Genomic DNA, 27,307 nt, shown 5'->3' with positions numbered 1-27,307 from the left:
ATAATAATTAGTTGACATTAAACGCAAACGAAAGGTTTCTATTTGCAACGGCAATCAAGATTTAAAGAAAGCCTGCCCTCGTGACCTGTTAAAGGTGTTCCCTATTCATCAAAGCAGCATGGACATTTAGGACTGTGTCGGTTCATCATCAAGCCTGGATGATAAAATTGTATCAACACCTCACAGCACTTTCCTTTAGATGCAGGCTGGCCGGGAATCATAAAATCACTTTGGTTGGAAGAGACTGTAGGAAACCATCACCTTGCCAATGTAATAGGCTCAGGTAGGATCTCTCAGCAAAGCATATTTTATTAATGATTTTGCAAACCCGGGTAATCTACCTAAAGACAGGCACATGGGATAGGGCAAAAAGCCCCTGCTTGTATCCCCCCCAGAATCCCGGCTGCAAACTCCCTCCCCGTTCTCCATTGGTTGGTACTGCAGGGTTCACAGACTACCTGACACCTGCCTCAGTTTATCTATCTCATTTATCTAACTCTTACAACCTCCTCCCCTTATTGATTTATTTAAAATATGGATTCTGGGCTCTTTGGCTACCCCTCCCCCTAGTTTAACTTTTTAAATACAGGAATCAGTGTGCATTCCGGGACTAGTTTGAAGAGACTTTGTTTTACACTGAAGATTCCTAGTCAGATATCTCTCAGTCCTCCCCCCGGCTGGGGTCAGGTGCCAGGTTCCCAGTTATAAAAACAACATTCCTCCTTCAGTGGCTCTTTACAGAGACGCTTAAGATCATCAAGTCCAACCATAACCTAACTCTGGCACTAAACCGTGTCCCTAAGAACCTCATCTACACGTCTTTTAAACCCCTCCAGGGATGGTGACTCCACCACTTCCCTGGGCAGCCTGCTCCAGTGCCTGACAACCCTTTCTGTGAAGATATGTTTCCTAATATCCAATCTAAACCTCCCCTGGCACAACTCAAGGCCGTTTCCTCTCGTCGTAGAAGCGGTTTTGGTTTCCCTGCCAAGTACGTGCTCATTATCATCAATGCAACTCTCACATGCCAATTACTGTCACTGGCCGCAGAACGAGTTGGGCCCGAAATGCCAGCACAGGACTTGGCTGCTGTTCTTCCTCCCGGGTTTGTCAAGGCCGGGCGATCACAGCCGCTCTCCGGTGCCGCTGCCCGGGCCGTGAGCAGAGCCAGCCCCGGGGGCCGCGGGCAAACGGCAGCTCGCACCCCAGCGGCCCTGTCCACCCTCAGGATCAAGGGCCAGGGACAAAACGGACGCGCTGGTCACAATTCTCCTCAGGAACTGCGGTGGGGAGGCGGCAGCGCCCGGCACTGCTGATCCTGCTGAAGAGAAGCTGCCAAATTCATGGATACTGTGATTAAGTTATAAAAGGCGTACCCATCATTAACCAATTGACATGAGATAAATGCTATCTGACCACCTGCAAAATGAAGGGATATTTTTCAAGTTTTAGATCCTTCTGCATGACAAGAGGGAGACAGAAGATTAAGCGATACATTGTTTAGAAGCAGAGTGCTTAGTTTATATTTAACTAATAATTAACAGGTGTATTGTAAGTAAGAAACTAAACAATTATAGAATCACAGAACGTTAGGGATTGGAAGGGACCTCAAAAGATCGTCCAGTCCAATCCCCCCACCGGAGCAGGAACACCCAGATGAGGTTACACAGGAAGGCGTCCAAGTGGGTTTTGAATGTCTCCAGAGAAGGAGACTCCACAACCTCCCTGGGCAGCCTGTTCCAGGCTCTGGTACCCTCAAAGTAAAGAAGTTTCTTCTCATATTCAAGTGGAACCTCCTGTGTTCCAGTTTGTACCCATTGCCACTTGACCTACCATTGGTTGTCACCGAGAAGAGCCTGGCTCCATCCTCGTGACACTCACCCTTTACATATTTATAAACATGAATGAGGTCACCCCTCAGTCTCCTCTTCTCCAAGCTAAAGAGACCCAGCTCCCCCCGCCTTTATAACTAGCATAATCAATTATTTCTTAGTATAGATGTATGTCAAAATTTTCAAAAATTGTAATGCATGTGTAATAATAATGCGAACACAAGCAATGCAAGAGCATGCAGTCGTTGGAGCACTTATGGAGGGTGACCCCCAGCGCCAATAAAATAAAGAATGCCACTTAACAGTGCAACTGACTCCGCTGCTAAGTTTATTTCTTCGTTTCACCGCCACCGCCGACCCCGCCACCACCGATCCCGCCGCCTCTCCGCTGGGCCGCTGTTACGCGACCGCGAGCAGCCACGCCGCTGCCCGGAGGAGAAGAGAAGCCGGATCCCAGCCCGGGACGGACGAAGCCCCCGGGTCACCCCACGGGCTGCACCGCGACCGCCGCCCCCCACCCCGAAGCGCTGTGGCGGTCACGCATGCGGCTGCGCATGCGCCCTGCGCAGGGCGGCGCGGCGCCGGGCGCGAGGGAAGTCCGGCGAGTGTTTCCGGGTTGGGCGGCAGCGGCGGCACCGGCACCATGTCGTGCGCCCTGGTTCCCTTCGGCCACTTCCAGGACCTGGAGGCGGCCCGCGACTTCCTGTGCCCGCACCACCGCCAGAGCAGCGCCGCGGCCGGCAAGGAGAGCGGTGAGTCCGCCCCGCGGCGTGGGGGAGCCGGGGGCTCGCTGCGGGCCGGCGCGGTGGGGTGTGTGGGGGGGAGCGGTGGCGGCGGCCCCGCTCCCCGCGGCCCCGCTCCCCGCGGCCCCGCTCCCCGCGGCCCCGCTCCCCGCGGCCCCGCTCCCCGCGGCCCTTTCAGGGCTCCGTGCAGTGGGAGTCCCGACCCAGCCGGCGACGGTGGCTTCTCCCGGCCCGGGGTCGCAGCCCGATGGCGGTGCCGGCTGTGGGCAGCTCGGCGCCGCTTTCCTCACCCGCCCTGTCCGCCCAAGGGGGAGCCGGGGCCGTGCGGGGGTGGCCGCGGAGCGCTCGGCGCCCTTACCGTGGTAACGGGCTGTGAGGGGGGTGTCCTGCTGAAGTGCCGCGGCTTCGTGGACGAGTTCTGCTTTCCCTGCTGTCTGGAAGTCTCAGGTGTTCGTCTGTTTTCACCTGTCGGCCCTTATCCTGTACCGTGTAGTTGAAGTTCTTTGCTCACAGACCCTCCGTGGCACAGACTTCAAGGTAAAAGTTTGTAATTTTTTCACTAAGAGAGTGCAGTTGTTTGAAGGTGTTCTAGTACAGTTAACAAATGCTGTGCGTGCAGGATTGTCCAATAGCGCAGAATGCACTTAAACTACACTAAAGGTTTAGTTTGGCAGCTTAAATTAAAATACAGTAAATCTTAGAGCAGCAACAGTCTGAAGCTGTGGTCCAGGTTTCTGTTGTGTGAGGCAATGCACAGAGCAAACTGAGCTGTCTGGAACAGAAGCGATATTCTCAACAGAGAAGAGGAACCTACAGATCCGTGCACAGGATAGAGAGCACAGAGAAGCAAAACACTGGGCTGTATGTTGTTAGTGCTGTGCTATGTTAACTATAGTTGGCTGATGTTTTGGCTTTCTGGCAACAGTGTGGAACAAAAGCGTTTGAAGAGGTTAATGAGAATGCTTGTGAAGTCTTCTCCGCTGTAAACACAGCTGTGAGAGAAAGCAGCAATGTGCTGCTTAAAAAAGCTTTAGAAGTCTATAAGGGAGTTAAGAGTGGGGAGATCATGGGGTGGTTTGAGTTGGAAGGGACCTTTAAAGTCCATCTAGTCCAACCCCCGCAACGAGCAGGAACATCTTCAAGTAAATCAGGTTGCTCAGAGCCCCGTCCAGCCTGGCCTTGAACACTTGCAGCTTCTCTGGCCAACTTGTTCCAGTGTCTCACCACCTTTTTTTGTAAAAAAATTTCTTCCTTATATCCAATCTAAGTCTACCTTCTTTCAGTTTAAACTGTTGGCCCTTGTCCTGTCACTACGGGTCCTGGTAAAAAGATGACACAACAATTGTGAAAAAGTTTTAAAAGTACACTATATGTTCAGCTAGTTAAGTTCACTACTAAAACTTCTGTATGCATGCTTTATTTTGTTATTGCTTTCTTTCTGCATTCAAGATTGAATTTAATTTATTGTTGAAACACACTTGGAAGAAAGGAATTCTGGAAGAATTTTATACAGCCAGTTATCTTTGTCCAAAACTTTTGGTAGAAAACAGTTATGTGCTGCAACCTGTCCTTGTTGTTTGACTCTAATAATACTCTAAAAAATGCACACAGATTTCATGAGGTTCTTTTGGTATCATCCATACCTAAAGGAGGGATTCTGGAACAGTTAGGGTCCTGTTAGTGCCTCTTGCATACTGAAGATAAAAGCAAAAGATTGTAATGTGTTTGTGTTTCTAAAAGTATATGCTGAAAAAAGTCTGAATATTTCTCATATTTGGTGGTACATGTGAGAGAAGTTTGTGAAAAATAACTCTTGGATACTTTTGTTGGAGTGGATATATCAAATGGCAACTGTAAAGAGAGAAAACATTTAATATGTTGTAAAACCATAAAAATGATAAAGCTAAGAAGATACACGTTCTGAAATGTGCCGTTCTTCCATTTTAGTGAGTAGGCTGTATTCTGGACTATTTTTATGTTTGCTTATTCAGTCATTGAGGCAAAGTGTCAGGGTGTTGCTCATTTAGACTGTTCAAAATCTTTTGGATTTATGCCTTTAATTTTTGATACCGCAGCTGTTTTCATGGTTCAGGGTAAATGAGCATAAATGTAAGCGAGAGTTCCAAAAGTGACTTCTACATGAGATTATAAATTAGTAATTTTAAAGCGGAAATCCTTAGTGCGTTCATCTTTGATGAGGAGAAACACAGTTAAAACTTGCAGAATTATCTTAAGTGAGAAGTAAGTAAATTGTGGAGGTATCCTAAGTTAGAAAAAAAACAGGTTTGGCTGCTTGGAAGTGGAGATTCTTTTCCCCTTAGGCTTGTTCCTCCAAGTCTGTGTTGCTGCTGCCTTGTGTCCTGGCCAGCTGAACAGCCAAGCTGCTGGGTTGTTTAGAAACTCAGGTGGTGATGAGATGGTAGAGATCCTGCAGTTACTGCTGGTCTTGCACCCACAGTTACTGCTCTGGTTGGAAAGACTTGATTCAGTTTTTCATTCTCTCTTCCTTTTTTTTTTTTTTTTTTTCCCCCCATATACTAAACCATTCATTTATCATGGTAAGCAACTGATTTGTTACATGGCAGTACAAAATTACTCCCTTTTCTCTTTGCTAATTATTGTGTACCTTGACTTTTACATTATTCACATGGAAGAACTTTTTGCTGTAAATTGAGTGAGGAAGTGTGAGAACTTAAAACAAATCCCTGCTTCTAATGTTGTGCACCAAGGAAGGAAAAAAATTTTGTCCAGACAAGTGTTTTGTTTTGTTTTTTTAAAGTACATATTGCCAAGGCAAATATTTTTAACTAAGCAAGATATAAAAAAATGTGTTTTTATCAGGGAATGCTTTGGTAAAAACTGTTCCATTGGCAGAATATACTGTTTTAAACCAGTAGTTTTTCCTGATAAATTCAGCAAGGAAAATATGTTCATTTCCTATCACATACAGCTTTTGTACTAAACTTAATATTTATGTCATGGCTTATATGTGAATAAACATAGATTAATAAACACATGTCAAAGTTATAAGTATTTTTATTTTAAACTGGAGAACCAGCACCTTTTATTTACTTTTTTTTCTAGTGTGTGTGCATTTCTTTTTAAGTTATGCTGCATTTGTAGGGAAACTTTTTCACTAGTATTTAAACTTTAGAATTAAATGGAAAATGCTGACTGTCTTAGGAAAATTAATGTTTGTTAAATATTTTTACTTAACAAAGAGTATTTCAATTAAGAAATTGATTACTTTTTTTAATGAGTTATAACTTAACGTTTTAGGTGCTTAGTAGAATTTTCAAAAACTGCTGTCACATTTTGCCTCACAAATGCTTTAGAAAAGGTGCCTTCAGGATCTTCAGTGTGTGGGATTTAGGGGTTTTGTTAGAAGCTGTAGGTCTTTTTTTTTTTTTTTTTTTAGTTATAGATCAAAGGAGTTTTTTCTGCTGTTTTAGCTTTGGCCACTTTTTCATTCTAACAAAACTAAAATATTTTCTGTGAGTATATTTGCTACACTAAAATCTAGGGTGGTTAATGTAAAAGCATTTTTCTAGATACACTTTAAATGAAAAGAATTTGCTTCCTTCTGAAAATGCAAGCAGTGTGCATTTCTAAATCACTATGTGATACTTAATAAAAGTTTGAAGTTAGATGCTGTTTGTATGAGTAAAAACGCTGTACCTTCTAACCTAGTCGTGTTTGACATAGCAGCATATTTCATTTAATTATAGTAAGTAAATCTAGGTTTTCAATTTAAAATTTTATTTTAGAAGGCTTATCAAAGTACTACATAGATTAAAAATGCAAATGTAGGTAACCGACTTAAAAAAAAAATCTGCATTTTTATTCTAAGCGAACTTGATTATTTTTTTCCTTCCTTTGTACAGTTAAACATTTGAACACATTCAGTTGTAGAAAAATATGTTGGAAGGACATCCTATCAACTACCACATCACTTTATCTTTTCCTGTAGCCCAACAAACCAGTTCTGCAGGTGCTTGTTTCCTGCCAGGTCAGGAAACACTGGAAGAAAGGGTTTGAGGCATTCTCCTTGCTTGTGTTACACAATCATACATTAAGATTGCGAATAATGCAATGCTGAAATAACTTAAATGTTCTTAGACTGTTTGAGGTGACCATTGACCGTGAAGCAAAATGTAGCTACTTTTTTACTGTACATATTAGAATAAAAGGCGTTGGGGTGGATCTTGCCTCATGTGACAAATAAAAACAGTCTTATGGAGTAAGCGGGTTAAAGATGCTTCATATGGAGTTCCCACTCCTTCATTCTCTAGAAAAAAAAAAGAGTTTGAATGCTTTTTCATATTTTAATGAACAGGAGTAATAAAGCACATGAATTTAAGAGTCTTACACAGATCTTGTGTGGAACCTGAGCCTAGTTGTATTTAAATGGCTTTGAAAACTGCTTTTTCAAATTTGCAAATATTGGGAATAGAAAGTATTTGCATTACATTTAATTTGACAGCTTGCTGTGTTGAAGATGTTTTGGGATGCATGTTGGCTAGGTCAGAAAACAACTGTAACAGTTAACTCCATTATACAACTATCTATAATAAAGCATACACATGAATGAAAAAATCCTTCGTTTGCAAAATGTGATAAAGCTTCATAGGCACAACAGAATTTTAGCATTAAGAAATTAATGGATATTTAACTGAAAAGGGAAGAAAACTCATCAATAAAACCACATAACATTTTCTATAATCTTTATAATTCGATAAATTTAACTACAGTTGTTTTAAAGTGATGTGTGTCTCTGTTCTTCCTGTAGACTCTGATCTTGAATTGTTTGTTGTTTTAAAACATTTGATGGGCTCGGTGACAGCAGTTCAGTGACATAGGTGGGCCTGCTGGTAGCTAAACTTTGGGGGTATTAGTATGAAATTTTAAAAAATAGTACTTTTGTGGCGTGCAGATATTTTTAGTTCCCGAATGTGTTTATCTCCCATTACCTAAATGAAATTAATAAGAAAAAAACCCCAAACCAAACTTGTTTTTGGGAGTTCCCAAGCAACGATACCTGCACCTGTGATAGCGAGCTGGTCACTTCAGAGCAGTGCATGGCACAGCACACAGCTTTGAGATGCTGCTGCTTATTCAGGGGGAAGGAAAAAACCAACCCTCTGATTTGGGAGGTTGCTCAGAGCTATGAGGTGTCACTTTACTGCTTCTTTTGATAGTAGGAATGATGGCTTAAGCCTGGCAGAGAAACTCTTCTCCAAAATCCAGCCCTGTTACACCAACAGCATCTTGAAAAGCACTCTTCAGCCCAGTTCCACTAAACAACATCTTTGGAGTTGTGCCTGCACACTTTGCTTTATCTGGACCAACCAATTTGATTCAGTAATACAGAAGGCCAGGCTTTTTATTTCAGAGTCGCAAACAAGGTTACAAAGAAAAAAAGTAAATTACAAAATCAAATTCTAGATAGCATTTAGCAGGGGGATTCTTCTTAACTGTTTCTGTATCTCTCTTATTGAATTTGGTATATTCCTGTTGAAGAGTCTTTTGACAAGCTCTTTTGTATTGCCTCTTTAATCAGATCCTCCCTCTCCAGATTGCTTTATATAAATTTAATGTTCTTTCAGTTTTCATGTAGTATATAATAAAAATACACAGTCTGCCTGCATTATGTTACATCTGTAATTATTAATACATTCTGAGATATGGGCAAGACTAAATGACATGCTCTCAACACACATGGCAGGATGGTGTCAGAGTACTTTGTCCAGCTTATTTTTGCACCTGATTATTCTTCTGCTTTAGCGCCTCCTTTACTGGATAGACTTCATTCTTCTTGCTATAACTTAAGCTGTTGCTTTCATCTGAAAGAAAGCTGAAATACTATGTTTTGTATGTAATCCGTTTAGTTTGTTTCTTGTGTTATATAGCATCACAAAGCTTTTTTTCCTGCCCCCTTCCCCATGGTATCTCAAACTTTATTTTTGGAGTTAAGTTTACTACTGTAGGCCATGGAAATTTGCAGCATTACTTTAATGAATCTATGTAGTACTTGGATTATTTTAATTTAGTCCTTTTTTTATTCTGTTGAAAGCAATTTTGACCACCTAAAGGAAGATAAATTGCTCAAGTGGTTCTTCTTCAGATTAGTGAGCTTAGTTTGAGTGTAATTTTTTTTTTCCACTTGTGGATGTCTGAAGTGATAAGAGAAAACAAATTTAGTACTAGTCTCAAAAGGGGTTTCCTAGTAATGCTGGCAAAACAATATAATATTTTTGTCAGTCCCCATGTTGGAGGAGCTTTGGAAATAAATGGCCTATGATTACTGAATAGCAAGAAGATTCTAAAATATTTCTAAAATTCCTTGGTCTGAATAGAAAAGAAACTGCTTCTATTTCTTCACTAATCATGCAATCCAATGGTACCAGAATCGCAGTAAATATACATAGAAAAAAAATCTGAAACTCTCGAACTTAAATAACAGTGCAAGAAATGATCACTTATTCATTTTAAAAATTCTTAAAGCATGGATGGAAAACAAGCTGGAAGATCCTAAACCCAACAAACTACACACATGCAGTTAAGTGTTGTACTTTAACCCTGGTAGGCAGCTAAGCCCACATAGCCACTGACTTGCTTTCCCTACACTGGGACTGGGAAGACGATGTGAGTGAACTTGTGGGTTGAGATAAAGACAGTTTAATAGGTAAAGGCTATAATGGGCTTGTGCATGAGTCAAATTTTTTCTTTTATATATATATATATATATATATATATATATATATATAAAAAAATCTATGGACATAAACTTGCACGCTTTAAAACTATATATCAATGTAGGTAGGGGTAGTTTGACCTTTTTTGGCTTTGAGGGTCCAGTTTTCAACACATGCTTTACTACTTGGGCAAACATAGGCTCTTCTAGGCAAACCCACCACTCCAACCATGTCCTCTGGTACCTGCTGCAGAGCTGGAACCTGGAGGTGAGGGCAGGACGGAAAGGCTTCTGCTGCCCACCCCAGATCGTCACATGGGAAGGGAGGACACTGGCAGTTTTCTGTGCTCAAAAACACATTCTGTGAATTGGGGAGGAAGTATTAAACTGAGTGAAAACATCTTTCATACTGAATTTGACCTGTTAAATGCCAATTAGACCTTATTAGTATAGATCTATTGCTAAGGTTTCTCTCTCCTTTGTTCTTGTCTTTTAAACAAAACATGCTTATTGGTAGAAATTATTCTTTAGGGTATTAAGTTTATGATAAATATGCTTGAAATGAATTCTCTTACACATTAACATCAATGCTGCAAATGGGCAGCATTTAAAGCAGCTCTAGAGTTTCAGATGTGCTGATGATGGAGTGTGCTTCAAATTAAAGAATGAATTGGTTCTTGTAGACCCAGTAGTTTTTATTTTTGTAATATCTGCAGTAAAGTGAAATCTGGCGTATTGCTGCTGCTTTATCAAAATAGGGAGAACTGTTTCCCAGGCATCCACTACTAGTCAGAGATGGAGATTTGCACAGGAAAGCTTGATTTTTTTTTTTCCCAACAGTGGACTGGAAAAAAAAATAATATATTGCAAGTTAAGAACTGTTTAGGGCTAGTTTAGGTATTGGTTAGCAGGTTATGTCTTTCATTCCACAGTGACTAGTTCTGATGTGTAATGTTACTAAAGGAAACGGTGGGGTGTTTCTTCAAAATCTTCATTGTAAACAGAACTTGGATCCTCTGTCAGCTCTCACTTGACCAATCTTATCAGGTGCTGGTGCATGGGAAAGCCTCTGCAAGCTGACAGCTTCTGTAGGATATTTTGTAATTCATTGGGACCTGTGAATAACAGTGTGCTTGAATTAAAGAATGACAGGTTCAGTATTCCTCTGTTCCTTCTTGTCCATCATTTCAGAGATTAGTTGCCTATTGTTTAATACCTGTCTTCACTAGCCATTGCATACGTGAAGTGTCTGAATAATATGGATAAAGAAACACTTTTTTTAAAAAAATGTTTTTTTAAGAATTAATATGTGGAAGAAAGGAAAGAATGCATGCAGGGGCTTGAGAAATATGTATGATTAGTATATGCAGGGTGTTCTGTACAATGTGGAAGATGGATATGAAGGAGCAAATTTGTAAACCTTGTAAACTGGAGGAGATGCTGGCTTTGCAGAGCATGTCACAGTTCTGAAAGATCTCTCCAGCTTAATCAGTGGGATGGTGACTCACTATTACCTCATTTTTCCATCCTTTTTTGATTAATCTAGCTTCACCCGAGGTAGATGATGACAGCCATGAAAATGTAGCTGTTTGCAAAGAGGCAGCAAGAATCCTCACAGTTGAAGTTTTATTTTGGGTGTTCCGTCTCAGAATTTAAGTGGCTGGGGTTTCCTGGAAAGATTGGTCTGCTCTGTGCTCTATGGAGGGCATTGGCCCTGACTTTGGTTTTGGATACGATTATGTTCCTCTGTGGACTGTGGCACACTGACAGATTTCTTTCTTCCATGAATTTTATAGGATAGAGATTTTGTTGCCTTTTGGGATAAGAAGACGCAATCAGAGGTAGAATTTTGTTAGCTATCTTAAACTAAACATTTAAGTTAGTTAGTGTTTTCTTCTCGTGGTTTGTATTCAAGAGTATTTGCCATAATTCTCCTTTATATATTTGTACACTGGAAAAATTCTCAACCTCAAATACAAGATGAGATCACGACCCTTGGGAGCTGTTGCAGTCAGATCTGTATTGATGATGATGAAGTAAAGTAAAACTGAAATAAAACTGGCTGACTTGCTCATTTTGTAGATGGTACAGACCTTTCAGTTTTAACAAGTTATTCAAGGAGTGGGCCTTTTCTACAGTCTTGTGAAATACCTTCTGAACAGCATTGGTGGAAAGTTTCTTAAACTATTTTTTTTTTAAGTTTTTTTGTCTTCATTAGCCATTACACAAGTTTAAAGATCTACTTAGAGAGTACAGATTTCTGTTTTGTTGTACTGGATTCTGCCTTTGGTGGTAAAGGAACTAGAGTTTTTAGACCAAATAAAATTGAAGTGTTGTTGATAGAAACCTTCTTGTTTGTACTGTTTGACCATCCAAAATAGCAAAATCGTGCTTGCTTAAAACTAAATTTAAACTAATATGAGACATGGCATTAAACTAATTCTTATGGTCAAAGTAGCCATGACACTAGTTAATGAAAAACTTGAAAGAAATCCTTGGAAAACTCTTGAAATTTTATTGATGTTACTACTTCGAATTTCCTGCTAATGCTTCTAGGTGGAAATCAGTGCTTGGATTTTCTACTGAACTACAGTGATGTCTAATTAACTTGTTGAAGGTCCCAATGATGGTGGTGTTTGAGAATTGTACATCTTCTACCATGAAATGCCCATGCATAATTACCCTTTGCATAGGCTTTTAAATTCACGGCAAATTCCGTATTTTTAGATGAAAGGATTTCAGGTGGTTTTTTATATAAAATTAATAAATTAACTGTTATAAGACAACTGAGAGATAGGCCTGTCTCTGTGAATCTCTATTTTCTCAGGTGTTGGAGGTATTTTGTAAGCTTGTGGTTCCTCTGAGGTTTCTGTATGGCAGAATTGAATCTGATCAGTATCTTGTTAATTTTCCTCTGTGGTGTCTTGCTGAACCCTGAGCAGCCCAAGGTTCTTGTGCTCATTTTCCCCTCAGGAGGCCACAGCTTCAGCTATGCTTTGGCGGCTTTGGGAGCGGTGGTGGTGGAGTCTGCATGATCCTGGGCTTAGGCGTTTTGTTGTCACAGATGAATTCCCATGTGCTGTCATTCCCTGTAAAATGAACTGCGTTACTACTGTCTGATCCTGCAGTTGACTTAAACCAAAATCCACCTTTATGGAAAGGAAGATATTTTACTCATCTGTAGAAATACTATTTCTCATGAAATTTTGCACATGAGGTTCTTGTGGTGTCTTACAGGTCATCTTATGCCAGTTAGTAAAATATCTGGGAGGCATCTACAGAGTCCTGCAAAGCTGGAGAGGGACTGCTGTCCTCTTACTTTCCATCTGTAGCTGCCTAATGTGTACAAAATGGGAGTTTTGTTGTCTTTGGGGTGCCTAATAATCGGATAAGCTAAAGCTCGCATTTTGCAGTAAGGTCTTAGGTCTCAGTACCCACCAGAGAAGGTTTTTGTCAAAGGGACACATAGGGTTTCCCCCACTATGCCCTCACTCTTTGCTTCAACTTGCTGTATAAAACGAGAAACATGTCTTGGCTCTCTTGAAATGGCTGTGGAGAAACAAAGAAAGATAAAATTGATTGAATAATTCATTCTAGTAAAGTGCGGAGAAGCCCTATTGAAGGACCAGTGATGTGTTGTACCAGGCACTGCAAGATGTTACTTGCCCTGAGTTCTAGATGCAGGCTGTCAGAATTAGACACAGGTGGTGTTACACCTGTTTCCAATTTGTACTTAGGTAACATCTTCTGCTATGACTTTTCCATAGTGTTGAAAATAGAAGTAAATACAGAAAAGTAAGACACTTATTTCAACCACTTCATGGTTCTTTCTGTAGAGCTCATTTAGTATCTGCCATAAATGAAGTTATAATGCATTGGTGGGGAAAGGAAAACGACCACCCGAAATCCTTTTTGATTGTGTTTTTCCTTGCCTATGCTGTACCTATGTGACAGATCTTTTTTTACTTAAAGCAGGCAAATCAACAAGCTGGGAAGATGGTGGCTGGGGAGCCTGGGATGAAGCAGAATTACAAGAACCTGTAAGTTCATGTCTGTGTGTGTGTATATATATATATATTATATATATATATGTATGAGTTTTCATTGCTATCTTGCCTACTCTAAAAGAGTTTTCCACTTGTTTGTGTGTTGCTTTTTCTCTTACACAGTTATCACCTGGGCAAGAAGGATCTTGACCAGTGTTTTAACTGTGACTGCTTGTTTGTCCCTTGCTCCTGTAACTGTTTCTAAATATAGCTTGGATGTTATCTATTGTTGTAATTATTCTTATTTTTGTATTCCTTAGGTTTTTTTCTCACTAGAGTACACATACATCTTTCTGTGCTGCTGCAGCTGGGGGCATCCTTTTTGTCCTGTAGCTAGCCACAGGCAGAAGGGCATGGCAGTGAAGTTATAGTAATCTACTATGTATTATAATAAATTAAAAACTCCTAAATCCTGAACCACTGGCACAAGTGTCTGTCTGATCGCATAGTACTGCTTTTATGTTGTGATGTGCGGCTGGTGTTACAAGAGAGGTCAAATTCCAGTTGTAGGATGAGGCAGCACAGTTGCTTTTTAAAGGAGGGAAACCAACTAGTTCACCTAAGAATCACAGCCAGTCTATAATTTTTGATAAGAATGAGGCTTCTACCTACCAGCTGACTTGAATAAGATGTTAGAGAAGCGGTGTGTGTAGAAATCGTCCGCATCTGAATGAGTCATCTGAACAGAATTGCTTGATTAATTCCATGTTAGAGAAAGCTAATGGGGTAGACTGAGGAATCCAGACCTCACCTTGCCAACAAAACTCTCTTATCTGCTGTCTTTATCTCAGTATGCAGGAATTGTGCCCGAGCAGTTGGGCAGAATCCTTGTAACTACTTACTTCAGCAGGGAAACCGATTTTTCAGCTGAGATGACAAGTTGAAATGAGTACAGTGTCTTGCAGGGATGAATCACTAATGCTGATGTCAGGGAATGACAAGCATGAGAAGTTTTAAATAGGACGAGTATTCAGCTCCCCTATAATTGCCATGAAATGAGTGTGTTTCTCAGGCCTCATCTCTGTTAAGTGTGCTGTAATGTTTATAGCTTCCTTAATGAGGACAAAAAATGCTTTATTTTCTATTTAAGTTTTAATTTGGTAGAACCATCAGGTATTGCTAAATTGAAATTGTCTTAGTTTTCACTCTTTTCTTTTAAATGTCAAACTCTTCTGCCAGGTAGATCATACCCTTCTTGTCAAAGAACCTCCTTCTCCTCTGCTTACATGTTTCTCTCCAAAATTGCTAGGGGTTCCAGGTCAAACTCTTCAGAAAGAAAAAACTGTCATCCACAGCAAACAGGTTGTTCTGTGTAGGAGCATAGAAATACATGAGTCTATATGTCTGAACACACACCAAAATGAGTGCATCAGTCCAGCACAGAGTTGAGAATTATTAGTATAATATAATAATTAATTCCCATGTTTAATCTTTTAACTGTTCATTGATTTGCATGACAGTTGAGTAATTCCAAGAAAAATACGAGTTTTACACCGAGTCACCTGGACAAGTATCTATTTCATGGAACATAGCAACTCTTGAGAGGCATTGAAAATTTAAAAAAAAAAGGAAAAATTTTTCTTCAGTAAGGTATCTTTTTATGAAACTGATTAGCCATTTTGTAGGGATGATGATGTTGAAATCTTGTCTTAAGTGCTGATTTTAATAATTCTGTCTTTCACCTTTTAAAGCAGTTTCTTTTGACAAGTTCAGTGCTTTTGCTGTTTTAACCCTTAGCTTATTTTTGTCACTAATATAAGGTGGCCATATTTTGTCTTTATGGATAATTTTATTTAACTTCTTTGTCTGAAATAAAATTATAATTCCTTTTAATTTTAAAATGAGCCTTTCATTTCTGTTGTTTTTTCCTTGGTTTGAAACGTATTGCATTAAAAATTAGTACAAGGCTTTTCTTTGGGTTTTGGCTGTGTGTTTTGCACATGATGCATAAATAAAAATAGGTGGTTGTCTTGCATAAATCAAGAGAGAGTGTGGACAAAGGTAGTTAGCCGAATGTTTGTAGTGTGCTAATGTAGACCTTATGGTGGATATACAGGGTATTCTTACGTGCACAAAGTGACCGTTTTTATGGTACGACCTTAGGAAAGGAAATAAATACAATGAATAGCTGATTAAGAGTATGATATGCACATTCTTCCTACAGTTGTGCTGTGTGGGGGGTTTTTTTCTTTCTCCTGGGAGTAAATGTGTATATTTTCAAGTAGATGCAACTTAATTACAATAGAGTAAGTCACACAGATCAAAAAATGATCATGCTGAAGTTGTGTTTTTTAATCTGTACGTAGCTGCTTTGAGATACTAGAGGATGGAGTGATATTTTGGAGAGCTAGGAGGAGAGGTAGCATTGGGTAGGTGGCTATGGAAGTGGGGACTGTGGACAAGAGAAGGTGTTTGTATTGCTGTGATCAGGGTAAAAGGATGGAGCTAAGAAAGCAGGGGTAGCATCTCTGAGAGACCTTGCAGCAGCCCGCTCAGAACCTGTTAGCTGTTTGCTGCCTTTGCACTATGGTTAGCAGGAGCTATCTTGGTTGTTCTGCAAGCAAATATTTGGCTTGTTGTTCCAAGGAAAAAAGATGCAATCTTTTTGCTTTTTTAGGTAATGATGGTATCCAAGTCTTTACATACCCATCATTAAACGCTTAAAACTTGACACTTCGTAGTTTGAATTTGTTTCTTTGTAATGTTCCTTGGTGTGGAAAGGCATCTGATACCTATTGCTTGTTACCATGAAGCTTTAGTGTGAATGCCAGCTTAGTTACTTTCTTCATATGTGAATATATTTACTCAATGCTGGTCAGTGTATGAACTTGGATAAATTATTCATTTTGAGTATGCATTATAATGAGAATAACTAAAGAGATTCTTTCCAGTCTCTAATCAATGATAAAAAGAAAAAAATGTAAATATCATTCTTGTAGTGTCTCTTTGAAAGCGAATTTTGAGGAGTAGACTTAGTGATGAGTACTTCTTTGTTTTCTGTTTTGTAAACGCACAGATAGAATTAGTGCACAGTTGATACATTTCTCATGGCTTTTCATGCAAGTTGGAGCTCTAGTGACTTGATAAGTAATAGTCTATTCAGTGCTGGTATTGAGGGCAAGCCAAATTGTTGTCACGAATCTTGCAAGTTCTGCTGTGTTTAAAAATTGTTGTATACATTGACTAAAGCTTTACCTGTAGGAAGAAGAGGAATCTAACTCCAAGAACCAGAGAAATTACTGGCTTCAGGACTGTGTGTTGTCCTTGTCACCAACAAATGACCTGATGGTAATAGCTAATGAACAGAAAGCAGTCTTTTTAGTGCGTAAGTATACATTCTCTTAAGTATATATACTAGTATGCTTAATTGTAATCAGGACGAGATTTGTTTCTCCCACACCCATCTGCTCCCACCCAAGTCATACCTTCAAGAATTTTTTTTTAGTACACATCATGCATTTTCTAGGTCCTGGTTGGCAATTAAGTTCTTTTGTCTTTATTTCTCAGCCGTATTTTGATCTGAGAAAACTATTTTGTCTTGTATAATTAATATATACTATACCTGGTTGGTTGAGATGCTCAGAGATATTGACACTAATTTTGCTCAATAAGAAAAAGAAAACTTTGTATTAATTTCATCCATTAAGAAATACTTGACCTTATTTTTCTTTTTTTCTTGAAAAAAATGTGCCAACTAAGCTAGTGTTACTTGGAGGAGGCAGTATTGAGGTGGATTGTTCTTGAGATTTCCACATTCGATAGAAAATTGTTCCCCATTTTGAAGAATGTGTGCATTATATTTTACTCCAAAGTAGGGGTCTCAGAACTTTTAAAGGTACCTTTAGTAGTAGATGAACACCAGTCAGCTGCTGTTTACAAATGTGGTGTTGCCTGGGGTGCTGGTGCAATTAACAGCTGCAGTTGGAGACACATGAGTATGATGAAAGGAAACCTCTTGATATGGGGAATATTGTACCATTTTAAAACAAAACCAGGCTGTTGAAACTCCGAGTTGCATAATGAGACAGATTGCATTGAGTTGTCATGCTGCATTGGTCATTCCCTGCAAAAATGTGTGTTCCAAAAGTGATACACGCTAGTTGCTAATTTTTCACCAAAAATGAAAAGATAGCAGTGTTCCTCGGAAAGTTCTCATTGGATCAAGAATAAGGAGGTGATTTAGCTCATCTGCTGGAGAACTGCTTTTGCTGTACCGCACAGTGGCAGCTGTACCGCACAGTGGCAGCTGTACCGCACAGTGGCAGAACCGTCTCGGGTTTTAGGTGTCAGATACATGGCACGCAACACTAACTTTCTTTTTTTAGTTGTCTGCTGGCACCTGGGACATGATTCAACAGTCCAATGGCAGCTGTGCTAGCACCCTGTGAATAACAAAGTGTAGCGTTTTTTATCGTGGTTATGATGCAGTGATTAAAAATTGTCAGATTTAATGTAGGATTCCCATGTCCTTCTTGGTGGTTTAAAACTAAATTTGCTATTTGTTTAAGCTCATCTTCAGTAATTTTCCCGGAAGTAGTTTTCTCTTGCTTAATACTTTTCTCCTAAGGATCCTTGTTTAATTAATTGAACCTTTTAAAATCTGATGAAGTAGATATTACTCTGTAAATCTTTTAAAATGAAACTAAGCATTTCAGAATTTTAGTATCATGTTGCTCCACGTAAATTTCTAATAAAAGAGTTCTTTAGAAAAGTCACTGAAAAAGTAGTAGTGTTTTTCTGGTCTTCAAGGTTTGTAATTGGCACTTAATTGAAGTATGGTAGGATGTATTGTGCAGAAGAGAAGGATTAGGAATAGGACTAAATCTGTGAGATGCAAAACATATATAGATGTTTCATAGATGGTGTCTTTATTCCTAACGGCAGCTAAGTGGAAGCACAGTGACAAGGGAAAAGAGGAAATGCAATATGCTGTTGGCTGGAGCGGCTCTCTGAATGTTGAAGAAGGGTAGGTGTTGATATGCAGCTGTGATTAAAATGTCGTTTTCACATTTGATAATTAGTAGTAAATACTTGTACTCTTTTTCTTTGGTTGTACTTTCATTCAAGTGCATTCGTGGTCTGATGCGTTTTAATGTTGAAATCAGAAACGGAATAACCTGGGTGATCAGAAGCACTGTCTGCAAAGCTCATTCTTCATGTGTAATGTGATATCTCAGGACAAGTTCATACAAATTAGCCAAAGTACTTTCTATGCAAGTCAGTGTATTTATATGTAACTTAGACATTTTAATAGATCTGACTTAGCATGCTTCTTATAAATTCCTGTTATAGAAGGAAAAAAGTATCCTTTTTGAAAAATCTACTTTTATAGTAGAGATGAAATTTTGTCAGGGGATGTTGCAGCTGAAAATGTATGAAGGTGTTTTAGAAATACTTCTTTTAATCTTCAAAACTTCAAGCAAATATAAAGTAATGTCTCCAATCAATAAATGGTTTTGGGCTCCAAGTCATTTAGTGGACTTGGAAAATTTGCTTTGGTCATACATTTGCTAGTTATACAATATTTATGCTTGATATGCCTCCAAATAACCAGACAGACATTTCTCGAGTCTCCCATATGGAAGAAGATTTTGCATTTTGTTACAGAGTTTGCAGCCTCGAGTTGCTGTCTGCCTTTGAACATATTCCTTATTGGCTTCAACCTTCTGTTATGCTGCAGGAGGCATTGACTTAATTGGCCTCTCTCCAATCTGTAAAATTCATAATCCTTTTTCATAAACCTGCTGCTGTCACACATTTGAACTGTTTTATGTACATCTCTTTCCGCACCCCGCCCCCCCTACTACCACTGAAATTACCCTGTCATTTTTTATTAAAAAAAGGAAAAGAAATTCTGTTTGAGGGGTTGTTTCTTACTACTGGTACAGCCCCACGAGACACTATCCTATGGAACAGGTAGCTTTTTTTAGATAGACACAGTTATATTCACTCATCTTGATTTAAGGTTTGCGGATGTTTCTTGTAGGTGAAGGTTTTATTTCTGTGGAAGTGTAAATATGGCAATTGGTGTCAGATTGGCAAAAGACTTTTTTTGTTTTTCTTCTTTTTGCCCAAAGTTGCCTTCAACTGATAATGTTCTGTGGAGGCTAATCTTTGCTATTGGAAGATGAGATTTCACTGAGACACTTAACATTGCTTTGAAGTTGTAATCGAGTTGCAACTCAAGTCAAACTTGCATTTAGAATGCTTTTTTCCCGTAATTGTCTAGCCTGATTATTTAATCACTCCTTGGGTAATGGAGGTAACTTGAAATGCAAATAATCAACAGTACTGCAGGCATTTGTGCTTTAAGTGCTGTTTTGGGATGTTGTCTTGAATTTATATGCTCTTTAATAAAACCTTTTTACTGCTTCTGTTTCCCTAGACAGTGTAAAACTTTCTATTCTGGTAACAGTCAAATAACTTTTGATTTGAGATACGATGGCCTCCTCACCTGCTTGCCTTCTGCATGCTTTGCCTGCCATGTATTAAGCATGCTTGGTTATTGCATTAACTGGGAACACTGTTAGCTCTTCAAATGCTCTCAAATTAGAAAGTGGTGAAATGCAATGGATAGAAAATCTACCTTATTGTGCAATGTATTTCAAAAATTTATTTTGAGAAGTATGGTTTGGTGTTTGGTGGTGGTTGTTTTTTTTTAAAGTGTTTGTTCTTGGTGTATCATTATAGGTACATGAGATTTAACTTCAATCTTTACTGAAGAGTACTGGCAAACTAATCAGTCTGAATGATGAAAGACAACATTAAGAACGTGTAATAAGCACTTGTGCAATCTGTTTGGGTGCTTTTGAACTTGTAATTGAAAATGTCGTCAAAGTGAAAGGGTTTTTTTTCACCTCCTTAGTATAAATTTGGTAAATTGTGTGCTGCATTAATATATTGTTCAAATATTAAAATGGTGACTCAGCAATATCTCTTGTGTAGAGCAAAATTTCACAATTGGAGAAAAAATATGCTTATTTTATCTTTCTGTTTCTAGTGAGTGTGTGAGTAGTGTATTGTGTATCCCATTGGCAAGCCAGAAGAGGTAAGGATCAATATTTTTATGTAAATACATCTTCAGTCTCCTTACGTTACACTTCTGTATGTCTACAGCTTTGAGCAGAATTGTTTTTAACTTCTAGTATGTCTTTATGAAACAGGAGTTCCACGGGCCGTCCTGACTGGACCTGCATTGTTGTTGGCTTCACCTCTGGCTATGTTCGTTTTTACACTGAGGTAAGTTTCTCAGCATGGCAGGCCTGCAAGCAAGCTGTTGTATAATGATGATGATAATAATAATAATAATAAAAAACATCTCTTTCTATAAAACTTGTTTCTGCAGAAAGTGCTTTTTGCCTTCCCTAAGAAATGGAACAGAAATGTTCATTCTCATTATTCTTTCTCTTCTAGAGTGGAGTTCTGCTTCTTGCACAGCTTTTAAATGAAGATCCTGTCCTACAGCTTAAGTGCAGAACCTATGAAATTCCCAGGCATCCTGGTGTCACAGAACAGGTTTTGTCAGATTATTTCAAAAGCGAAGTGGCAGTGTTATGGGGTATGGAAGGGAGTCTTCTCTGTGAATCCTCTATGTCCTTTACCAGTTTTTGATGGGTGGACAATTCCTTAGAACAAGATACTCTGGATTTCTTGTTCTAGAAGTATTTATGCCTGTATAGTTTGAGGATTCCGAATTTCTTTTTATTTTTTCGAGCGTTTAGTTAGCTCTACAGATTTCATTTTTCTCTGTGATAACCTTGCAAAGGAAGACTTCATTCTTTTCTTGTTTATTCATGTATGTGCACAAAATACAATAATGTATGGATGAAAGGAGAAAATGCAATATGCCAGGAGCTGTATGTACTCATTCATAAGAACTTATTTTAATTATTTAATGGAGAAGATAGCTAAAAATTTAAACAATCTTTATAGGAGATAGTGCTAGGAACCTGCATGCCATTGTGAGTATTTCTTGCAGAGCTTAAGCTGTTTAATAGAAAAACCAGCTTTCTTTACTGTTGGCTGGGTTTGCATGCTTTATGCAGAAAACTAATGAAGTTACAGAAATTTCCAACTTTGCTTTATAGAAATGCTCAAGTGATTTAGCATGACATTTGGGATCAGTTTTGAAATACAGAAGCATTAAGGAATTTGAGTCTTGAATTTATATCACCAAATTAGCATTTATGTGCCCAAGTGGTAATTCAGGCACTAATCCAGTTTCAGAATTTGGCTCATAAAACATTGATACTTGCATTCTAGATAAACCTGTTTTTCTGTGGCCTTCGCAAGTTGCTGTAACTTTTGTTTTCTCCCTAAGCCATAAAACATATTAAGCAAATGTAGAAGTGATTGAAAGAAGATAAAAATATAAAATTATGTGCCTAAATAACATTCGTATTCATATATTAGATGACTTAATACTGAATTTCTGTAGTTTGTCCTTATTCTGTTGCCTGTGGCTTGTTAGATATTAACTCTATGGATGTAATCCTTCCTGTAGTTACTAGTATAAAAAGCCTGAAAAGAGGCTGTTATGACAGTAAGTGATTTTTGTTTGTTTTGTCTCCCTTCTCTTTTTCTTGCACAGAATGAAGAACTAAGTATCTTGTATCCAGCAGCAATTGTGACGATTGATGGTTTCAGCCTATTTCAGTCCCTTCGTGCATGTCGGAATCAGGTAGCAAGAGGTAGGTTTAAGAGGAAATGTTTCTTTCTTACTCTGTTAATAGTACTTTAGGTGAGATTTACTTACATTTGTTAAATATCAAATCAAGGTGGAATTTGGATCTTCCTTGTTTGTCCATCAATATATTGGCACATGCTGCATACAAGGAAATTTCTTGCTCTACGGAAAATGTTTTCAGAGCACAGGTTGTCTGAATAGCATTGACCGTCTTGTACATTCTCCCCATAATACTGTATACTGGTTTTTGCTGGGATAGAGTTAATTTTCTTCATACTAGCTGGTAGGGTGCTGTATTTTGGATTTTTGATTAAAACAGTGTTGATACCACACAGATGTTGTAGCTGTTGCGCAGGGGTGCTTAAACAGCATCAAGGCTTTTTCTGTTTCTCACACTGCCCCACCAGCGAGCAGCCTGGGGGTTCACCACAAGCTGGGAGGGGACACAGCTGGGATGGCTGACCCCAACTGATCAAAGAGATATCTCACACCATATGATGTCGTGCCCGGTGATAAAAGCTGGGAGGAGAGGAGGAGGAAGGGTGGAATATTCAGGGTTCTGGCCTTTGACTTCCTAAGTAACCAGTGTGCGTGATGGAGCCCTGCTTTCCTGGCAACAGCTCAACAACTGCCTGCTGATGGGAAGCACTGAATGAATTCCTTGGTTTGCTTTGCTGACATGCAGAGCTTTTGCTTTACCTTGTAAACCGTCTTTATCTCAAACCACAACTTTTCTCACTTTAATTCTTCTGATTCTCTTCCCCATCTCAGGAGGAAGTGAGCAGCTGTATGGTGCTTAGCTGCCCATGGGGCTTAACCCACAGCATATTGCTAAGGTGCTTCTTAGCGTGTCACGATGGTGATTTCGCTGTCATTGAAATGTTTTTCTTACCAGTAAGGACTTTCTGGGAAGTGATGATGCTGTGATGATAATGTCTGTAATGGTCACTGCTCTTTGTGTTAATGTCTAAGAGCTTTTGATACCTGGTTTGATTGTGCAGCCTTTGATCCAGTTCCTTTAGTATAATGCCTGCTTATACTCTAATTTGGAAACAGGGTCAGTTTTCTGGTGTGAGAGGAGAACCATGTAACAGTACTGGGTGGTAGATTGCATAAATGTGGTGCTGTTACTATTCCGCAAGATAAAATGTTAAACAGGTGCTGTTGCTGATTTGTTCTCCCAAATTTCTTGATGGTTGTTCTCATTGAACCTCGTATTTGTCAGATTCTTGTTTTGTCTACAACAAGCCACATCAACAGACAATCGTGAGGCGGTGTAGGTGGGAAGCACAATGGATCTACCAGCATGACAGCATTAGGAACTGGTGGGGCAGCAGCACCTTAAAACTAAGGCTTGAATCTTAATGTAGAAGGATGAGTGGTAAAGAACTGAGAAATGCTACTGTGGTGAGGCAGCTCTTCTCTGAATCATATGGGGTTGGCCAACAGGAATGGATTGCTTATTCTTTCTTCCAGTTCAGGATGAAGTGGCATAAAATGAAGCTAGGCGGTAGTAAATTCAAAATAAGAAGTAGCCATGGGTTTATACAGTGTGAGGTTAAATTGTGGAATTCTTTGCCTGAGGTTGATGTGGATGCTGAAGGCTTCCTTGGGCTCAGAGGGAGAGTGACACATCAGTGGAGAAGGTGGCTCTGAAGGTTTATGAGTGCTTAGAGCTTCCCTCTGGCTGAGAAGGACTTTTCAGAAGCTGGTTTAGAGCAGGCATCAGATATATGTCCTTGTTCTAATATTCTTCCCTAGACATTTGGTTTTAGCTTTGCTCAGGTCCTGATCTGCCATGCTAAATGGATCCCTGGATCTATCTCATAATGTGTGGTGTTATTCTCTTAATGAAAAGGTAGCATTTCCATCAAATATAAGAGAAGGCAAAACTCCTGTAAATCAGAACTTTAAAACTTTATATTTTGTGAATCATGCAACACATACGAAAGGAAACACACTGTAATGAGAAATATCCATCTGTTTTCGCAACCAGAACACATTCAACTCTTTCAATAAGAGATCACCATTTGCAGAGAAGCACTTACAGCTAGTTGTAATATCTGCAACCACAGTGCTGTATCTTCTTTAATTCTTGATAATTTGTATTTGTTGTAATAAGTATTTTGAGTAATTTCAACCACTACCTTAGTTTTGCCACTGTTCTTATCTCACACTGTTACGTACCTGGGGAATGTGCTGACTTTGCAAGTAGTTTGACCGAGGGATTTTAAACATGCCCAGACCACAGAGACAAATTGTAGTAGCATTTTAAAATTGTACAGAATATTAAACCATGAATGACTAGTAAAACAAAGAACTCTGCAAGTAGAAAATACAGTTGTGATGGAATATCATGTGCAGTTTTATTCAGTTACTTTTAAAAAACGTTTTAATTGCCTTAAGGCAAGTATTTCGAAAGGCCATTTTAGTTCAGCAGGTGTTTAAATGTATGTTAGTTTGAAACTAGGTTATTTTTTGGCTTCAGATTGCATTGGGTTTTTTTTCCTCTGTTATGCTATTCCTTTGTCTTTGACTCAGTAGGAATTTTTTTGTGTTTTATCAACTTTTGTCAGCTGCAGCATCTGGCAATGAGAATGTTCAGCCTCCACCATTAGCTTATAAGAAATGGGGTTTGCAAGATGTGGATACGATTGTTGACCATGCTAGTATTGGTAAGCATTTCTGTTTAATTTCAAATATGTGGCTTAAATGAAACTAAATATTTTCATGCTGTTAATTTTGGTGTGAGAGCACTTAGTGGTACCAGTTGGATAGAAATTAATAGTGGGAGAGGGCTGTCGTAGTGAATGATCTCATTAACCATCATCAAAAATATATTTTACTTTCTCTTCTAGTCTGATTGAAACTCCCTTCCCCACTTGAGGGGAGAAAGGACGTTACAGCTGTAGCTGTCTTGTCCTCTCTTGTTAGGTAAGAAGCAGCGAAGAGAGACTAAATCAGTTACTCTTATTTCCCTTTCTGCCAGGTTAAACAACTGTCTGGCAGGCAGGTGGAGACTGGAAGGGGGCTTTCCTAACTCTAGCACATAGGGAAACTAGAATTTGCAATTGCTTGTTTCCAAAAAAGACAAAGTGACTTCTAGGCTCTCAATGACTTCTACTCCTTAGGAATTTGCAGAAGCCCAGGTTCTTGTCAGACAGGCATATCTGAGGGACAGTAAGCTTCATTTCTCTTCCACCCTTTTCACAAAGCAGGTAAAAGGTCAGAAGGGGGCTAATGAGGCAGGTGAAGTGAATTCGGTAGATGTGCTTTTGCTGCTGAACTCTGCTTTTCATTGTTGTTGTGTGTTTTGTGTGTTTTATTTATTTTTTTTAATTATCTTCTAAACAAACCAATTATGCTTTATAATTAAGCAAATAACCTAAGTACATTAGGTTATTTCACTGTGTTCTTTGGATTTTCTGTGGTTAAAACTGCTTCTCCTCTCTTCCATCTGGAATGTTGGCTGGTCAGTCAAGAAGGCCAGAATATATTCAGGCTCCTAGAGCAATTGCATGCCTTTGTTCTGAAAGTATAAGACATTCACTTTATAATGTTTTTGTTAGGCATCATGACACTGTCTCCTTTTGATCAAATGAAGACTGCCTCCAATATAGGTGGATATAATGCAGCCATAAAAAACAACCCACCTGCTATGTCTCAGTATGTTACTGTTGGATCCAATCCTTTCACTGGTTTCTTTTTTGCCCTGGAGGTATGTACTATAAAGCTGACTTGCTGAAACTTTGAATAATTAATCCCTCTCTTTTTTGTATGGGTATTTCTGAAGTGTTCTTGTGTTCAGTTTATGCTGACATTTCCCCTTCTTCTTGATCTTCTGAAATTGGAATGATTTGGAGTGGAAGTGATAGTACTGTCCACCACAGGTTCCTGCTAATGAAAAATTTTATTTTCTATCTTAAAATGAATGTGTTAGACAAGTATTTTTTTACTTTTTTCAGTTGTTAATTTATTGCTGATTAAGCAACCGAAGGTTTTTTTTTTAAAAATTACATTGAGATTTTGTAAACATGCACCTTATGGATTTTTTGGAGGCCTTTAATGTACACACATGGCCTGAGTATACTGTGGTGATTTCATGTAGTGGAATGACTGTTTGTAGAAGAAAACTGCAACTTATGCTTGATGATAACCTGTAGCACAATTAACATTGTCTTCTGTTGTTGTATTGGACGAGAAAGATGGCAATGTAGCTGTGTGTCGTGTACATTCAGACCCTACGTGTGTGCTGTCCTTATCAGGACTGAAAGTTGATTCAAAATGCTAGAATTGGAATTTTGATTTGTAACTTGCTTTTCCAATATGCTTATAAAAAAACTGCTTATGTTGATATTTGCAAGGATGCCAAAGCCATACAACAGCTAACTCTCCATGATAAATCATACACAGGGTTTTTTTAACTTCTGTTGCAGACAAACATACTGAGCTACCAGTGACTTGCAGGAGGATTTTGAAATGGTAAAGAGATGTCAGAATGGCTTTTCTGGGGGCAATGAATTAAAATTTTGCAGAGTCTTAAAGCTATGCTTTCTGAGCTGAAAGTCCATAGGAGGCCTGAAAAACTATTCTGCAGTTGAGTTCAGTGTAAGAACTATTTCTTGGCTTTCTGAACACTTTGTTCCTTCATTTCAGGGTGGCTCACAGCTGACTATTTCTTGACTTGCTAAACACTTTGTTCCTTTCTTTCAGGGTAGCTCACAGCCACTGTTGTCTCATGTTGCCTTAGCAGTTGCAAGTAAACTGACTTCAGCTTTATTTAATGCTGCCAGGTAATAAAAAAGGAAATGACGTTAATTTTTTTTTGTTGTTGTAGTAGCTGTATAATAGTTTGAGGATTTTTAGGACCATTAATATGATTCTCCTAATGTGTTTTTTCTATTGCAAGTGGCTGGCTTGGTTGGAAGAGTAAACATGAAGAAGAACCTGCCCAAAAACAGAAACCAAAAGTTGAACCTGCAACTCCACTGGCAGTGAGGTAAGTTTTACATACTGTGTCAATTGCTTTAGATCTCTTGTGTTTTTAGTTATTTGAATTATTTCGAAAGGTGTATAATTGATGAACATGTTTATTTGTCTTGATGATAACAGTTTGCAGGTAATTTGTTTTAAGCTTTGTTTCGTTTCAGTTTATCATTCTGGACAAATAATGACTCATCTCTTTCACTTCCAGTGTGTGGGTTCATTGTTACTATAAAAGAACAGTGTGCAGTTTAATGATAGTATAAGTACACAAATATAAGTCCTGAAGTTTATCACTGAAGTGCTCAAAGAAGCTGCATGAG

At 39.0% G+C, this 27,307-nt stretch overlaps 1 protein-coding gene across 3 annotated transcripts in view; it reads left to right on the top strand.

Annotated features, from left to right (window-relative positions):
• Positions 1-2,460: 2,460 nt before the first annotated feature.
• The window catches only part of RAB3GAP2 (RAB3 GTPase activating non-catalytic protein subunit 2), a 48,878-nt gene continuing 24,031 nt past the window's right edge, over positions 2,461-27,307 (top strand). Inside the window, exons 1-12 of one of the 3 annotated variants that reach the window (XM_065632335.1) lie at positions 2,461-2,584; positions 13,245-13,309; positions 16,517-16,640; positions 18,200-18,281; positions 20,316-20,363; positions 20,479-20,554; positions 20,729-20,830; positions 21,906-22,005; positions 24,578-24,676; positions 25,571-25,719; positions 26,715-26,794; positions 26,911-27,000. In XM_065632335.1, the coding sequence (XP_065488407.1) occupies positions 2,476-2,584; positions 13,245-13,309; positions 16,517-16,640; positions 18,200-18,281; positions 20,316-20,363; positions 20,479-20,554; positions 20,729-20,830; positions 21,906-22,005; positions 24,578-24,676; positions 25,571-25,719; positions 26,715-26,794; positions 26,911-27,000 (1,124 nt within the window). In that variant the 5' untranslated portion in view covers positions 2,461-2,475. Of the gene's footprint in view, positions 2,585-13,241; positions 13,310-16,516; positions 16,641-18,199; positions 18,282-20,315; positions 20,364-20,478; positions 20,555-20,728; positions 20,831-21,905; positions 22,006-24,577; positions 24,677-25,570; positions 25,720-26,714; positions 26,795-26,910; positions 27,001-27,307 lie in introns of all 3 variants that reach the window. The other 2 variants (XM_065632336.1, XM_065632334.1) reach the window with 2 other exon arrangements.

The sequence above is a fragment of the Caloenas nicobarica genome, chromosome 3, assembly GCF_036013445.1.
Source record: "Caloenas nicobarica isolate bCalNic1 chromosome 3, bCalNic1.hap1, whole genome shotgun sequence".
NCBI lineage: Eukaryota > Metazoa > Chordata > Aves > Columbiformes > Columbidae > Caloenas > Caloenas nicobarica.
This window is presented reverse-complemented; position numbering and strand designations above follow the sequence as displayed.